Here is a 14,218-nt window from a genome sequence, read left to right as displayed (position 1 = left end):
AAAAGTTGCCAGACATTGGAATGGGAGCTGGAATCAGTTTCAGTCTGCCATTTTTAAAGAGCTCTCATGTCATTCCAACTCAGAAAAAATTAAAGCCTAAGACACTCTTCCTTTCCCCTGATCTCAAAAGACGCTCACAAATAAAGCAGAAAATATGTACACTATGAATGACTCATCAATAACATTGCATTCAAAATATTCAGACATCTGTGGGGAAGCCAAAATAAGGTTCTTTGATACCTGTGAATTCCAATAGTCAATATACACAGTTTTTCGCACAGGTTTTGCTCTTTCTCGTCAAAACTAATTTAGAAATCTAAAAATAAAAGCACACATCACACTTTGAAAAAAAATGTTTTCTTCTTTATTTATGAACTCATCTGAACATCAGATATACCTGATAATTGTTGGTTAGCAAGAACCGTTTGTACATTTGATATTGATGGCAAGAACCAAAACAGCGACGGCATGTGTAGGAAACTGTTGGAAAACAAGTCAGGTCAAAAGCAGTGTGATGTCAGCCAGGTCCAGAGACAGCATGGGTCAACGGTCAACCAAAAACCTCTGGATATAACAAAGCGAGAGTTTGGTTAAACCCTCAATAGAATGAAGAGCAGGACAAAATATGACAAAGGATTTTTAAAAAAATGTCATACCATCCCCTGATAACCTGCTGGCTAAAGGCTACATCAAACCGGAACAAACTTGTTCTGAACAGAATGAGTTTGACGAGGGATTTAAAAACTTTCAGACTGAAAGTAGGACACACTGAAAAAATCCTAGCATTTCTCCAAGCTCCGTTCTCTTCTGTCACACAGTCCAACTCTCTGGAACACAGTTGCTCTCTGTGGGAGGAAAAACAAAACAGCTAAATAAGCTGCACAAATGCCGGGCTGACAAAGCTGAAATTGGTTACATACTTTATAGTCAAAGAAAAATCTACTTGAACACACAGCACAGCTCTCATAGGAAAAAAAAAAGACAAATCATCTTTGCCACCACCAAAAATTGATCGGTCTAAGTTGTCACAAACTGATTTGATACCGAAGGAGGTTATCGTTTGGTCCATTAGCCATTATAACAGCCACAGGGACAATGCGCTCAACAGACTGCGAGCTGAAAATGGACACCATCTGGACCAGATTGTCTCTTTAGAACTTCAAAAAAGGTATAGAATCCCTACAGTGCAGAAGGAGACCATTTGACCCATCGAGCCAGCACCAACAACAATCCCACCCAGGCCCTGTCCCTGCAACCCCACATATTCACCCCACTAATCCCCCCCTGACACGAAGGAACAATTTAGTATGGCCAATCCACCTTACCCACACATCTTTGGACTGTGGGAGTAAACCGGAGCACCTGGAGGACAGGAAACCCACGCAGATACAGGGGGAATGTGCAAATTTCATAGTCACCCGAGGCTAGAAGTGAACTCAGGTCCCTGGCGCTGTGAGGCAACAACGCTCACCACTGTGCCACCATGCCGCCCTTAATACTCAGGTTAAATTGTTATAATTTAATTAAATTAATGTTATATTAACTTGGTTTGTTTTCCTTTGATTTTAGAAGATTGAGAAATGATATAATAGAAAGTGATAAAGGGATTCATTGGAGGAGACAGATAAACTATTTCTGTGGACAGAGAAATCCAGAACAGGAGGATGTAACCTTAAAATTTAAGTTCGGCTGTTTAAGAGGCAGATCAGGAGTCGTTTATTTCAGTTTGTAGGTCAGCCGACAAACCTAGGGTGGAATTTTACCATCCTGGGGCAGGGGGGAGCCATGTAAACATCCATTGATCTTGGGTGGGATTTTCCGGTTTTGGGGTGAACATAGCTGGAAAATCCCACCCCTAATCTCAGACTCTACATCCAATCTTCTGTGCTGAAGGCAAAATCTCTCTACCATGCCAAATTCATGGTCACTACTCTTAATTTCAAAGTACAGTAATTTTCATGCCCAACTATTCTATGAACAAAATAACCAGATGACTTTTTTGGTCTCACTTTTATCAATCATTTTTGTTCTTAATTACCAAGTGAATACAAACTTTACAAATGTCAGAAACTGAAATCTGCTTTTTATTAAAAAAATGAAAATACAATTAACTGTCATTGCAAATTCTCAACTTAATAAAATTTGCAATTCCCTAAATAAAACATTTGTTTAATAAACAAAACAGAAATGAACCTGAAACATTACTTTTTATTTGCAATGGCTTAAATTTAGTATTTTGGGCATGGAAAAACAATGCTACACATATTATTCACTAAAAATCATTGATGACTGTGCCTCATATTTTTCAAACCTAAAGTCTTGTTTAAAATACTCAAACATCCAGAAATGACATTCACACATCTAAGCCTGGAATCACACACCAGCTATGACAGAAGAAAAGTGGGGTTTGCACTAATACTAAACTGGAACAGTAAATATAGACACAGGGCCCCACCTCACTCCAGCAACATGGTTAGAGACTGAGGAGTTAGTCTCGCACCCAATAACATCACGTCATGGAGTATCCTCATTTGTAACAGTAATAAGGTGCCAGGTTAGTCATCTGAGGTTCTAACTATCTGTGCTCTGTACATCCAATGACAGAAGAATCCAAAGAAATAACTTGCCTTTGCTGGTGGATAACTTAAGCTGTGTGAATCGAAGGCATTTATTACACAATGAGTAATTCAGGCAATGGTCAAAAGGTGCAATAGGAAAACATCTAGAAACTGAAAATATAATGAATAGTCAGCACGGATCTCAAAAGGGAAAAATGTTTGATCAACCGTACTAAATTCTTTTGAGATAGTAACAGAAAGAGTGGATAAGAGTAATTCAGACATAATATATTTGGATTTCCAAAGGCCTTTGATAAGATACACATTGGACATGTGACTATGGTCAGAACATGTGGAGTCAGGGGACGAGTCTTAGAATTGATTGCAAGCTGGCTACAAGATGAGTGTGTAGGGGATGAAAGATTGTCACTCAGACTGACAAAAAGGTAAGAAATGATATCGTGCAAAAGATTTGGCTGGGACCAGAGAATTAGGTATACAACTTGAAAATGTTTAAATCACACCAAATTGCAGATTTGTAGTCAACATTGAAGAGCTGCAGGAAGACATCAATAAACTTGCAGAATGGGTACGTAACTGGCAAATAGATTTCAATATAGATAAGTGTCATGGAGAGCAAAGGAGGCCACATGCTCTTTGGGAAATGAGCATTTGGTAGGGGACCAGAAGGATAGATTACCACAGTAAAGGTGCCAGTTAATAAAGCCATAACAAAGCAAAACACTGGTTACTTTCTTGAGGGATAAAACTGAAAAACAACATTTTATATTTCACTTTTGTAAAACCTTACGGGCCACACTTGGAGTACTGTGTACTAGCCTGCATATTAGAAGGAGAACATAGAAATACTGGAGAAGGTATAAAAACACTCACTATAATACCAGAACTGAAAGGTTAGAATTATCAGGAAAGACTGAAATAGGCTGGGGCTATTTACTCTGGACAAGAAAGGATTGAGGGGTGACCTGATAGAGATCGTCAAGATTATTAAAAAGCTGGATGAGACAGACACGGACGTTTCCACTTGAAGAGACCATGACTACGACCCTTAATTACAAGATATCCAGTAATAAATTCAATAAGGAATAGTTGAGACAACCAGCACAGTCTATTGAGGGGAAATTAGACAAACACATGAAGGAGAAAGGAGAAGAATACATTGATTGGGCTAGTTGAAGTGTGAAAGGAAGTTCATGTGGGTGCATATAATATTTCAAACCAACATGTATTGCTGATCTGCATTCGGTGAGATCTGACAGTGGGCTGCACACATATAAATTGACCTTTCCCTGAACTAAGCTACAGCTTCAAAGCAGCACATCTTTCCAAATGTGTGTAAAAGATGACAAGACAGTTGAGATCAGTTAACGTAAAGACTTTAAAGTTGTGGTATATTTATGGGAAGGGAGTAAAGGAACCAAATCAAGGTTTAATAATGTTCAAAATTAATCACAGCAAGTCCAAAATGCCATTCTCAGATATCTATGAAACAGCAGGCCAGCATTATAATCATTTGACCTGCAAAGCAGCAAGTTTATATTTCTAGATAAATTATATTTAGGATGCTACTGTGGTTGAGAGTTTCCCACAAATTTGTGCCACTTAGGTGTATAGCGAAATCTGCATATAAATTCACTCAAAGATCGATTAAATTGGGAAAGGTTTCCAAGCCACTGCCTTACCTTGATCTCCAGCCAAGACCCTAGAGAACTCCCTCACTTGTCAAAGCAGTAAATTAAACACCGCACTAAAAATATAGAGCCAATTTCTTTCAAGGTTCTGATGAGTGCTGATGTGATTTATATACAAGATAGTTGGAGATGGCCAATTGAATGCTACACAAGACATGCATTAAACCAGGCTACGGAAATCCCAGCCTCAAGCTGTGTGCAGAATTTGAGCTCAGAAGTGTTATCATGGAATTAGAGAGCATAAATTTGGTTGCTAACTTTATTACGCTGGCGAGAGGGTGAGTGAAGAGAGAGAGAGAAGAGGCGGGAAATCTAGTCAGTCCCATTCACCCAGATCCCTGTAGCAAGTTTATTTCCTTCAAGTGTCCATCTAATTTGCTTCAAAATTACTGACCGTCTCCACTTCTACATCAGGCAGTGTGTTCCAGGTCATTGACATTTCCTGCATAAAGATGTTCCTCACATTCCCCCTGCATCTCTTCACCAAAATCTTAAACCCACGTACCTGGACCTTCTATCATTAGCCAAAGAAAGGGCTTTTCCCATTCAAACTTTATCCAAGCCTGTCATAACTTGTATACCTCTATCAAATCTTCCCTCAATCTCATTTTCTTCAAACAGAACAAGCCCAGCCTTTCCAACCTAATCTTAACAAAAATCCGTCCATCTTTGGAACCACTCTGGTCAATTGCCCCTGCACCTTCTCAAGGATATTCACATCCTAAGGTGTGATGACCTGAACTGGATCCAAAGCTCTAGATGGCACCTAACTAGAGCTTTATAAAAGGTTCAGCATAACTTCCGTGCTTTTTTACTCAATGCCTCCCTTTGTGAAACCCAAAAATTTTGCTAACCACATGTCCTGCCATTTTCAAAGATCGATGCACACGTACTCTGTGCATAACACGCCTTAGAATTATGCCATTAAGTCGAAACTGCTTCTCACTAGCCCTTCAGCCAAAATGCATCACCTTGCTCTCTGGCCATTCTGCTTGCCTGTGTCCTGCTGCAAGCAATTCATATCATCCTTACATTTGTCACTCCAAGTTTGGTATCATCAGCAAATTCAGAAAATTCACCCTTTATTCTAAAATCCAAGCCATAAATATATAATTTAAAAAATGAATGGTCCTAACACTGACCCTTGGGGAACACCACTGTTCACTTCCCTCCAGTCTAAAAAACAACCCTCTACTCATGTTTCTGTCATTAAGTCAATTTTTTATCCAACTGGATACTTATTCTACAAACCTCAATTTTGTTATCTAGCCTTTTTAAGTGGCACTTTTCAAAAGTTTTTAAAATTCGTACAGGCAACATCCACCACATTCCCTTCATCAACCATGTTATTTTTTTTTAAAAATCAATTAGTCAAACACGATCTGCCTTTTACAAATGTGTTGGTTGGTCCTAAAGTCAAACTTCACCCAGATTATGGATTCCAAAACCTTTAGCTACTGCAGTTGTTTGGACTGGCCTTGCACGCTTTCCTGGACATGTGCCACTGCCCAATATTCTGGTATTTCCCTCAAATCTAGGGCAGTATAACAGATTAAAGGAAAGACATCTACTCCTGCCACCATTACTTACTTTAACAACCTGGGATGCAAGCCATTTTGACCAGGTGACCTATCTGCCCTTAGCATGGCTGGCCTTTTCAATACCACCTCCTTTTCTAATATTTTGTCAGATTTCTCTTCTCTAAACTCAGTTACAAAGAACTTGTCAAATAATCAAACCTTGCCCTGAACCTATAAACATACATCAACATATCTTTAAAGAATCCACTCTGTCTATTTACGTGCTGGTAGAAGCATCCCTTTTGTACTGACTGCTATTCTAGAGGAAAGAAGCATTATTTTGTAATGCTTTATGATAGAACAGCACAAAATTCTAACAACATGACAGGGTAATTTATTTCTGGTCAATTAAGCTTGATTACTTACAAAATTAATTTCCCTCACTGAAAAGGAGCATTACTTCAGGAGACCTCTCAGCAAATGATTAATAAGAACACCAATGGACAGATGAAAGTGACCGTTTTTAAGACAAAGGTTTCACAACACAATGAAGTAATTGTGATCATTAGGAAACCTACAAAAGACTCGTTTGCTTTTTATAGACTAGCGTCGAGTGAATAGGTGGTAGATTGGGACCAAAGCAAGCAGTTGGAAGCTGGCTTAAAGAAAGGTACAGCAGGCAGGATGTTGGGTTTGAGCTACTTGAATCATGATGTGGAGTTGCTGGCATTGGACTGGGATAGGCACAGTAAGTAGTCTCACAACACCACGTTAACGTCTAACAGGTTTATTTGGTAGCACAAGCTTTCGGAGCACTGCCCCTTCATCAAGTGAGTGAAGGAGCAGTGCTCCGAAAGCTCGCTTTTAATGCCAGTGCAACACAAAAGCAACGTTTATAGGGGAACCTTCAGATTGTGTTTCCATTTTAGGTATTTAATTAGTCTTTGTGAGCCACATGATTGGCCCACACTAAGCACATTTCAAGCATCAACACTGGGAGCAATCTACAATCTGAACATTTTTAATACCATATAGAACATAAGGGAGAGAGAGAAGAAAATAACACTTATGGCAATTAGAATCTGCTCCCAAGATGATGGGAAAACATGTGGAGATTTTGACTCCTGTCATGACTCCATCAAGGCTGCCTTTATGTGGTCTAATTTCCTCTCTGCTAATGTAATAAAATGCTGTAAAATCTCTAGGTTATGTATGCTGCATACACAAGATGAAAGGCTAACAAACGAACAGAAGAAAGTGATTTCCCAACAGATGATATTCACTAATAAAAATCCATCAAAGGAAGGGCTAATCCTGTAGCACAGAACTAGATTTCAAATCCTTCAAATTTAATTAATTTGAAATGTGTGCATGTGGGAATCTTAAATGAGCTTGGATGCTGATGGCTGGTCAACCAGCTCCAGACTTGGTGGGCTCACGCATATTGAGGATGGAATCTAAAAGGTGCCTCACTCATGGAATTATAGCCCATGTCAGTAAGCACCATTATGAGGAGGAAGATAGTAATGTAATCAGTTAATTGAAAAAAAAGATAATCAGAAATTATAAATTCAAACCAAGAGGACATTATAACCTGGATGAGCTTGGTGCAACACATTTAATCATTCAAATCCTGTTCTCACAAACTGTATGGCCTCTTGGTTTTTAGTGGAGAACTAAAAATCTATCTCCGCATTGAAACAGTCCAGTTACAAGAGGATTGCTATGACAAATAAGGCAGGAGTCTTGTTTAAAATAATATGAAATATTTTGTTTTAATATCTTTCTATAAAATATTTTAGCTTCATTAGCATTGTAGCTTCAATTCAATTGCTTTTTGCTGGTGTGTACGCCAGAAACACTGCCTCGAGCTGATGCCACTGAAGGGTAGAAAAGTTACCCCCTCTCTGTAACCCCTCCAACTTAATGGACTGCGTAAGAGAGGTTAATTCCAGTTAGCGTATATAATAAATATACCAGTGGTATTGCACATATGAATTGAACAGCGAGTGTACTCTATTTTAACTCTCATCCAGTCTCTCTCCTTCCCCTCGCTCCCAGAACTGCAACATGGTTCCCCTTGTGCTCACTTTCCACCCCACCAACCTCCATATTCAAAGATTTGGCCACTGCCATTTCCACCACCTCCAGCATGGTGCCAATACCAAATACATTCTCCCCTCCCCTGTCAACATTCTGAGACTGATATTCTCTTGTTAACACCCTGCTCCACTCCTCAATCACCCTCGCCGCCTTCTTTCGGCTCGTTCACATGTATTTGCAGGTGTAACACCTGCTCTTTCACCTCCTTCCCCCCCCACCCACTTCTCCCAGGTGAAGCAATGATTTGCTTGAACTTCCTTCAATTCAGCATGACATATTCGCTACTCTCAATGTGGTCTCCTCAACATGAGGTGGATCAAAGGCAGATTGGGTGACTGATTTGTGGGGTACCTCTGCTCAGTCTTTAAACTTGACCCAAGCTTCCAGTTGTTTGCCATTTTATCACCAGCTTGCTCTCTCAGTCACATTTCTGTCCTTTGCCTGATGCAGTGCCCCAGTGAAGCTGAATAAGAGCTCGATAAACAGCACCTCATCTTCTGATTAGACATTTTGAAGCTTTCTGGGTTCAGAGTTCGACGTGAAAGTTGTCTCCCATTTTGATTTTTTTTTTGCTGTGCTAATTTGAATCTTATTTTTCATATTTTTGCTTTCAGACAGTGTTCATTATCCTGCCATTCAGACTCACTCTGAACAAATCCTTGTTTCTTTTACGATTACCACTCCCTTTGCTTTTTATCCATTTGGATCTGCCATTTAATCTCTCCTGCCCTCTACCCAACTTTCCCTTTTAATTCTCCCCCCCACCCCCTCCAAACTTCAACAGCATCTTCCTTCTGTTCAGAAGAGTCACATACAACTCGAAATATTACCTGTTTGTCCCTTCACAGACACTGCCTCTCCTGAGTATTTCTAGCATTTTCTGTTTCTATTTCAAAATTCCAGCATCCACAAAAATTGTTTTTATTTTAGTGTTTAAATGAAGTAGATCTGGAGGGCAGGCTTGAATTTGCCTGCAGGATAGTATGCCAAGTTTCAATTTTACTAGGGTAATTCAGACCTTATTTTAAAATGTTTCATTCTGTCCCCTGGTCAGACAGCAAAATGCTCGGCAACTCAGGAAGCAATAATAGTACTTGGATTTTCTCTGCAGTACAGGTGAAGAAGCGGAGACACCCCAAACTGAGGCTCCAACATTGCTGTAATTACACTGTGACTAATCTATATACACACTTTCAATATAAATGCAGACATAGGAATATCTAACAAAAGTGTGCACTTTTGTAAGATTTTTAAAAATATTAACCAATTTCCCACATAGGGCGTCAAGGGCTAACATTAAAGCAGGGTGAAAGGTGGATATTTGGACAGAGTGCAGAAAGAATTGCATTGTGCACAGTCTCCACTGGCTGATGTGTATAATTATAGTATGACAAGTTATTATAAAACATAGAAACTGGAATTTAAAATTTAACAGGTAGATATAAAACAGGTCCAAAGAATACATTTCTAATGCATTATAAATGCTGATTATCTGGCTGTGAGAAAGAGACAAAATTAATTGATTGGGATTGCTACCCCAACTTGTTGGGAGAGGGGAACAAAATAGAGTTTGAGCAAGATAAATTGATGGTGCAAGCTAACCACACTCAAAATGAAAGTTGTTTTGTTTGATTAGAAAAATGGTAGAAGTAGAATGATCCCTTTGAATTCTATTGTGGTTCCTAAATGTGACTGTGAAAGGTACATATTTAATCTTTTGGTCTTTAAATTAATATCAGCTGTAACAGGCTCACATGCCTAGGCCCGTTGCTGGATTTTTGCCTCGCCAGGCAGCCGCTCAAACTGAAAGTAGAGAAAACATTTCACGATGTCCAATTTCATGGAATGAAACCATACTTCCATATGAATAATGCATTACCCTCCAGTATGAACCATAGATATCCGCTGGGTACGACACATAACGTCAGCTACACCTATACAGGATTATTTTACAAAAGGGATGCTGTCTCTCACATTATATTACACTCACCTATGTTAGCTTTTTTGCCTTGTTGTAGAGCGAGTCCACTACTTTACTCATATTCTGGATTGTTTCAAGCGCAGTTTCATATGTTTTATCTACTGGAGGCTCATCAAACACAATCAGGACTCCCTCGCCTTGGTCTAAAATACCTGAAGTAAATACAAGAAAAAATACAAATGTGATCTGAAATAGAACACGCTAGGAATATTTTTATCTTCTAGTTACCTTGCTAGGATTACTATATATTTTTTAAAATCTAAAGAAGCATCAATCCAATACCGGAAAAGGTACATAATGTACAATTTCCAGTGTGAAATTATACAATCGAGAACAGCAATGTTATTCGATTAATTATACTGATGAGGTTGGTTCCTTCGATACCAACAAATCTTCGAGACAATTTGCCCACACTAGTAACCATAGGTCAGTCGGTTATTTTAATAGCTTAAAATATCCTAATATGTACAGGGTTAAAGGCAATAAAAAGCAATCACCCCATTTAACTTATTTTTAAACATAAAGCGATCTAAGATTCTGCACGGCATTTCTAACAGCCAAAAGGAATATTGTAGGACATGCAGTACGGAACTGCATACTGGAACAAAAATGCCACTTGCAGCTAGTACTTCCGTCCCATCTGGAACAGGTAAAAAGTTATTTCAAACAAGAGATGTGATCAAAGTTTAAATCATACGTGTCTTGAGATGAATTATTGAGGACTAAGAGAAGAGATAAAAAGTAACTCGACAAAAATTTTAGCCCTTAAAGATATTGCATTTAAAATTGTAATTGCAACCATGACCAGGTTATGTAGTTAAACCAATTACATGGAAAATTCTTTTTTGCTTCAATTATTGTGCGTGTCAGAGCTGGGTATGATTTTAACTTTGTTGCAGCTTCTCCTGTGTTCAATATAGAAATTGTTCAACACTTACCATGAAACTTCTTGTCCAAGATCATTTGAGAGAGTTTCCTTTCCACATCACCCTAGAATTACAGGACAGTGTTAGCTCCACATTGCATTTTACAGTTGTCCAGCTGAAGATATGTCACTTTGGTAGAATTATCCAGGACAAAATTGCCAAGGCTTTTGCCATCTTGGCTGAACCAGAGCGGATGGCATTTCAAAAATCAGTCGAATCAAGTTTCCAAGGAACGACATAACTAATTGGGAAGCTTAGCAGGTTTCTAGATAAAATGAAACTATCAATTTACTTGATGGTCTGTTACAGTGTCATCATTTCAGTAGCACTTGGGTCAATAGCTTTAACCATCAACCTCATGGATGGATATAGACGTGAAGTTAATTAAAACATTTCCCCATTATGAATTCCCTAAATCAAACAAGCAGTGAATTTGCTCAATTCCAAAGCCTGGATAAAAACGTGAGACTCATTGACAAGAGTGTTATTGTGTTTGTAACTCAGAACTACTTGGGACATAACCTCATGAGGTCAGTGATTGAATCACTACATATTATAAAACCAGCCATCTGCACTCTTATGCATTGTCAACAACAGAAAAATTAATACAGCACTAAAAAATGTCATATAATTCACTCCCAACTCAGAACACCCTCATTGCTCCAGTGGGAACGCTGAGTAGTAATGGCGCTGGGAGACAAGGTGAATTTCATTTGCTTGGCTTTGAGAAACAGTGCAGTGTGATTGTGAGGCCAGTTGCCACATAGCATAACTAAAAATAAAACTGCTTTTTATAAAGACTACTGTTTTTCCCCTAGAAAAAGAATCAAAAATAAGACCTTCAGTTGTAGAGCAAGGAGATAACCCGGTTCTATTTTTGTTTCTCACAAGGTGAAGGATGCCAGTTGGAGGTTGAAACTTTTATAGTTTCACTGTATCAAATTAGAAAACTTTCAGAAACCAGATTACAATAGGGAGTGTAAATAATTCTCTTGTTTCATTACTTTGGATCTCGCTTTGTTACAGAATGTGCAGATTCAAATATTTGAGAAAACATCAGTTTATAGAATATCTTAAATTAACCCAATAATTGTTGTGAAAGATAATTCGTTATAGTAACTGAACTATACTGCAGTTTTAATCCCCAATTTCCTTTCTGCTTGGTGGTGTTAATTCCCTGCTGGGAATCAGCTCCAGAGTCTATTATTCTCGAGTAAAGTCTAACGTTTAGAGTATTATCTGGCTACTCCATCAGGAGAATTTGGGGGCAGTGGAGTTTGTCCCTGGATAAACTTAAGTGCACGAATGCTGCCCAATTGCCCACCTTAGCCAAAGCTAATTGTAGCACTTTTGCCAAGGGTCAACTGACTAAACAAAAGGAAGAGGATTACATGGGACTTTCCTAGTCTGAAAGATTCAACTGCAGTTAGTCAAGCACCAGGGAACTGAAGAGTGCTTCAGCTTGGGGTCATTTAGTTTTAGCGGCATCTCAATAAGGTTGCTGCTGCAGAAAAGCATCAAGCAGATTTTCAACATAAACTTATATTTTTATAGTACCTTTTGAAATGCTTTTAAGCACATGCAGACCAAAATGAATTACTTTGAAAAGATGTACACATGGGGAAGCATGGCAGTCATTGTACTTGCAGCAAGATCACCCCCGACAATAATAAAATCAATGACTAGTTAATCTACTTTTAGCGTGTTGGCTCAGGGATGAATGTTGCAATGACATAATATTTGAATAAGATAATGGCAACTTTTTAAATGATGTTTAATGACTTTTTACTGAACTTTTTAATTCTCATCTGAACCACCAGATCTAAACAGTGCAAATTTCATTTTAATGTTTCCCTCAACAATCCACTGAAGATTATATGTTCTAATCTTGGACTGAGGTTGCAGTCCTCGCTCTTATGCCCGAGATGAAAGCAAGTCAAGCTGAAGATTCAGACCAACATCAACAAAATTCACAGCTCTGCATTCCCTGCTTAAATATTAATGATAACTTACCTTAGATAGTTTTATAATACTTGCTATGTGCTCTATCTGTAAGATTAAGAAAAAAGCATTTTATTTTGCTATCTCCAGATCACGACTAAAAAGGCAGGATTAAAAGAAACAGTTGCAAATCATGTGCCATAATGGCATGCAAGGATCTTCAAAACACAATCAACACAAGCTGCATCTTTCAACTTAATGTTCAAGAGCGTTTGCCAAAGAGATTACACTCTTACTACTTCTAAAAGTGGATATAACAAAATATTCAAAATGACAATTTAAATATTTACAGTAGTGAGCCTTTATTAAACAACAGTAGGCAGTCTGAAAGTAATGGCAACCTTACATGGCAATACATTTGACGAGTTAGCAAAGCATATGGGTTTCATAAATAAAAGTAATGAGTACAAAAGCAGGATAGTAATGTAATGCTGATCCTTTATAAAGCTCTGGTTAGACCACAACTAACGTAATGTGTGCAGTTCCAGTCACCTCATTTTAGGAAGTGTGCGAATGTCCTCAAGAGTGAGGGGGAAATGGTGGCGTAATGGACTAGTAAACCAGAGACCCAGGGTAACATTCTGGGAACCTGGGTTCAAATCCCACCACAGCAAATGGAATTAAAAACTCTAATGATGACCATGAAACCATTGTCAATTGTTTTAAATACCCACCTGGAAATCTGCGGTCCTTTACCTGGTCTGGCCAGGTTTGACTCCAGACCCACAGCAATGTGGTTGACTCTGAAATGACCAAGCAAGTCATTCAGTTCAAGGGCAATTAGGGATGGCCAAGCCCATTAATTAATTAAAATTACTAGAATGGTTCCAGAGATTAATTCACCTACAAGTTTAGGTTGAAGAAATTGAGGTTAGTCTCCTTAGAACAAAGGAGGTCGAGAAGAGATCTGGTACAAGATTATAAAACAGGTTCAAATAAGATGGACAAAGAAAAACTGTTCCCAAAAACTGATGGTAACAAGGGGACACAGATTTAAAGTTTTGGGCAAGAGATACAGGAGAGATAATGTGAGGAACAACTTTGTTTTCTTATTACATGGTATGGGGCAAAAACCTGAAGCAGAGATGACCACTGTAGAGAGCCAGAATGGACTCAAAAGGACAGAACAGCCTGGTTTTGTGCTGTTAACTGACACTTAAATTCCTTCATAGGATGTGGGCTTCGCTGACAAGGTCAGCATTTGTTTCCCATTCCAAATTGCCCATGAGGTGGTGGTGAGTTGCCTTCTTGAACTGCTGCAATAGTTGTGATGCAGGTACAGCCAGAGTGCAGGATGGGAGCTCCATAATTTAGATCCAATTATAGTGTCAAAGGTAGGGTGACCAAACCCCGGTGAAAAATGAAAGGAACACTTTGGCACTGGACCAAATCTAAGATGGTTGGTCACCCTGAGTAA

General features: G+C 38.7%; 1 protein-coding gene across 1 annotated transcript in view; it reads right to left on the bottom strand.

Annotated features, from left to right (window-relative positions):
- Positions 1-341: 341 nt before the first annotated feature.
- LOC144500597 (26S proteasome non-ATPase regulatory subunit 11) overlaps positions 342-14,218 on the bottom strand; it is a 72,145-nt gene continuing 58,268 nt past the window's right edge. The window contains exons 11-14 of the mRNA XM_078223775.1: positions 12,814-12,849; positions 10,813-10,864; positions 9,884-10,026; positions 342-845 (exon numbers count right to left, since the gene is read on the bottom strand). Coding sequence (XP_078079901.1) covers positions 9,884-10,026; positions 10,813-10,864; positions 12,814-12,849 — 231 coding nt within the window. The 3' untranslated portion in view covers positions 342-845. The remainder of the gene's footprint in view (positions 846-9,883; positions 10,027-10,812; positions 10,865-12,813; positions 12,850-14,218) is intronic.

The sequence above is a fragment of the Mustelus asterias genome, chromosome 11 (assembly GCF_964213995.1).
Source record: "Mustelus asterias chromosome 11, sMusAst1.hap1.1, whole genome shotgun sequence".
NCBI classification, from domain to species: Eukaryota; Metazoa; Chordata; class Chondrichthyes; order Carcharhiniformes; family Triakidae; genus Mustelus; species Mustelus asterias.
The sequence above is the reverse complement of the archived record's forward strand: the minus strand, read 5'-3'. Positions and strand labels throughout refer to the sequence as shown.